The 3,686-nt window shown below is 35.7% G+C and overlaps 1 protein-coding gene and 1 long non-coding RNA gene across 2 annotated transcripts; both read left to right on the plus strand.

Annotated features, from left to right (window-relative positions):
* The first annotated feature begins 255 nt into the window (after positions 1 to 255).
* Positions 256 to 1,087, plus strand: LOC140955106 (uncharacterized). The gene is made up of 3 exons (XR_012168832.1): positions 256 to 390; positions 519 to 717; positions 1,035 to 1,087. It is a non-coding gene; the product is annotated as an uncharacterized lncRNA (long non-coding RNA).
* A 403-nt stretch (positions 1,088 to 1,490) lies between these two features.
* On the plus strand, positions 1,491 to 3,261 carry LOC118059351 (disease resistance protein At4g27190-like). Its single transcript, XM_035072200.1, has 2 exons — positions 1,491 to 1,815; positions 1,922 to 3,261. The coding sequence occupies exons 1-2, from the start codon at positions 1,491 to 1,493 to the stop codon at positions 3,259 to 3,261; spliced, it is 1,665 nt and encodes a 554-aa protein (XP_034928091.1).
* The last annotated feature ends 425 nt before the right edge of the window (positions 3,262 to 3,686 follow it).

A 3,686-nucleotide genomic window follows, 5' to 3' on the forward strand; every position in this document is an offset into this window, starting at 1 on the left:
TAGAAATGTATTAAAATAATTTTTTAATTTTTTTTAATATCAAAATATAAAAACAATTTAAAAATACTAATAAAATATTAATTTGAAATTTTTTAAAAAATACTTTTAAAACATAAAAATAAAATAATTTTAATAAATTGAGGTTTAGTATGAATGTTTAGAGGAACTCTTCTCTCATTTTCTGAGGGATTGAGGGAGTTTCCTAGCTAGATACGTAGACGAAAGGTCTAGCATTATCCTTATGGGATTTTTTCTCATTTCCATCGCGGCTTGAAATGGTAGTCTTGGAATGGTCGACTAGATACGTAGACGAAAGGTCTAGCATTCAATGTGAATGGCTTGAGAAATTCGAAATTGAAAGCAAAAGGCAGCACTTGCATAAAATTAAAGGTTTAAAAGCAACTTGCTATATCTTATAATATAATCTTCGGTAGGAAAGCTGTTGCTTCCTTCCAAGTAACTTCCTTCTTATTAAACAATACAATAATTAATTATTATAATAATATAATCTTTTGTAGGAAAGCTGTTGCTATCATGGTAGCTAGCTACTGCAACATTGACATTATCTTCTGCTTGATCTCTCTCATTATACCCATTGACTTCCTAATTTCCCTTACCAAATTTCTCAAACCCTTCCTGATGATCTGTGCTTCCTGTTTCTGATTGAATCGAATCATCTCATCTGGAGTTCAACCATCTTTCTTGCTTGCTTGCAAGGTAAATCCTACTCTCTTTTCTTGTTTTTCTACCACTAATTTTGTTTCTACGCCTATTTGTTTTGGCTCTTCCAAATAGAAGTGCCCATCTAGTTGTAGAATTTGTGAGTACAACTTAGTTATATAAGTTGCTTAATCAATAATTGTACTCAACTCATACTATAGCTTTGTTCTTACATGTTCATTTTGCTTCCAACTTCAACTACTTATCTTGAAAACAGCTGCTCAAGGTTTCTTTGTCTGTTGAGTGCCTCTTGTCAGCTTGATAGGTGACTTGTCACACTACTCTTTCTCATATTCTTGCGCTTACATTTTCAGATCAGCTTTTCCGGAATTTCAACATTGAGGTGCGTCCACACGTTAACTCACCAGCAATTAGCTTCAGATTCTTTTGAATCCTGGTACAGTATTTATACTTCATCTTCTTCATTTTGTTGCTGTTATCGTTTTTGACATGTAACTATTGTTTGAATCCTTTTTCTCTAGACTTGAACTGTGTAAGTTTGGTGTTTTAATAGTTTGACATGTAACTATTGTAGAAATTTTATTGAGAAACTTTGGAGTTAGGATCATCAATGCTTTCCAAATATAAATAAATTGATCTTTCTTTGTTTTTATAATCCTTGCCTTAAGGAGTTCATACCAAATTCATTGTTTTTTCTTTTTATTTATTCTAGTCTCAACCTTTCCTTTTGCAATTAATTTTTTTCAATATTTTGACTCTGTTTTATATATAGGGCAAAATGGTTCAATCAACTGACCCATTTTGGCACCATGTTTGAGGAGATGAAGTGTATTTATTGCGGGCGTCAATTTCCTAACGATACTTCCATTTCAAGGATCAAATGGCATTTATCAGGAGAGAAAGGGCGTGGTGTTGCAATTTGTGAAAGAGTTCCTAAACAAGTTCAAGAAGCAGCTTTTCTAGCTATGCATGGTGCCAACAAAAGACATAAAAGCATGGCAAGTTCAAGCAATGTTAATGATAATGCCATTTCAACCACTCCACAAGAACAAAACAATAATGAAGTCGACAATTTGGCAGGAGATGCAGGAACGACACAAGCAGCAGATAGAATGGATCACGCACTTGAAATACGTATGGAAGAGCTCAATAAAGACCACATTGGTGACACACATTTATAATCAGCTTCTAGAAAGACCAGGCACTTTCTGCCATGTTTACTGGATTACTGTTTCACAAGATACCAGCATTAATAAATTGCAAAACAGTATCGCCCGACGGATTGGTTTAGATCTTTCTAATGAAGATGAGGAGCTGTATAGAGCTTCCAAATTGTCAAAAGAATTAACGAAGAAACAGAAATGGGTTTTGATTTTAGATGATTTGTGGAAGGCTATTGAGCTACGCAAGGTGGGAGTTCCTATCCAAGCTGTTAAGGGATGCAAGCTGATTGTTACAACACGATTAGAAAATGTTTGTCAGCAGATGGGTACCCAACAAATAATCAAAGTGAATCCTATTTCGAAGGAAGAAGCTTGGGCTTTGTTTATTGAGAGATTTGGACACGACGTAGCACTTTCTCCGGAAGTGGAACAAATTGCAAAATCTGTGGCAAGGGAATGTGCTGGTTTGCCACTAGGAATTATAACCATGGCTGCAACCATGAGGGGAGTGGTTGACGTACGTGAGTGGAGGAATGCATTGGAGGAATTGAGAGAATCAAAAGTTAGAAAAGATGATATGGAGCCTGAGGTTTTCTACATATTGAGATTTAGTTATAACCATCTAAGTGATTCAGCACTGCAACAATGTTTCTTGTACAGTGCATTATTCCCGGAGGACTTCATGATCCGTAGAGAGGATTTGATAGCTTATTTGATTGACGAGGGAGTGATAAAAGGGCTAAAGAATAGGGAGGCAGAATTTAACAAAGGCCACACAATGCTGAATAAACTCGAAAGAGTCTGCCTATTGGAAAGTTCTAAGAAATGGATTGGTACTGGTATCATGATGCATGACTTGATTAGGTATGCTGATGATAGATATGTCAAGATGCATGACTTGATTAGGGATATGGCCATCCAAATACTACAAGCGAACTCTCAAGGCATGGTCAAAGCAGGTGCACAGTTAAGAGAATTACCGGGTGCAGAGGAGTGGACAGAGAATCTTACTAGAGTTTCAATGATGCAAAACCAAATTAAAGAAATTCCTTCTAGCCATTCACCGAGATGTCCCAATCTCTCAACTCTATTGCTATGCAGAAACGCAAAGTTGCAATTTATTGCAGATTCATTTTTTGAGCAGTTACATGGGCTCAAGGTTCTTGATCTGTCTTATACAGGTATCACAAAACTACCTGATTCTGTCTCTGAATTGGTGAGTCTCGCTGCATTATTGCTCATTGGTTGTGATATGTTAAGGCATGTGCCGTCATTAGAAAAGCTCAAGGCACTGAAGAGGTTAGATCTCTCTGGTACTTGGGCACTTGAAAAGATGCCTCAAGGTATGGAATGTCTATGCAACCTGAAGTATCTTAGAATGAGTGGATGTGGTGAAAAGGAGTTTCCTAGTGGATAGTTTTTCATATGCATGAGAAATATTATAAATATTTGATTTGTTAATATGAATTGGATCATGCTTCATGATAATATATATATATATATATATATATATATATTATATATATATATATATATATATGTTGATTATTATCCTTGATATGATAAAGCATGATCAATTATTGAATCTGATTTCTTGATATGAACCAATATGAATTGACTTCTGAATTGATAGCTCCTCATTTGATTGATGTCATGAGTTAAGCTTTGAGATATGAATATGTTTGTTTGATTATGATTATGAACCTATGGTATGTCAGTCAGAATAGCCATGCTAACAGGGTAGTGTTAGTCTTTGTGCACATCGTATATGAACCCTAGTTGGTCGGGGGAGTCACCAACCTGTGTGGACTGATCATCCCACTGTACGGAGCCTCATGCTCA

This window comes from Populus alba, chromosome 19 (assembly GCF_005239225.2).
Source record: "Populus alba chromosome 19, ASM523922v2, whole genome shotgun sequence".
Classification (NCBI taxonomy): Eukaryota; Viridiplantae; Streptophyta; class Magnoliopsida; order Malpighiales; family Salicaceae; genus Populus; species Populus alba.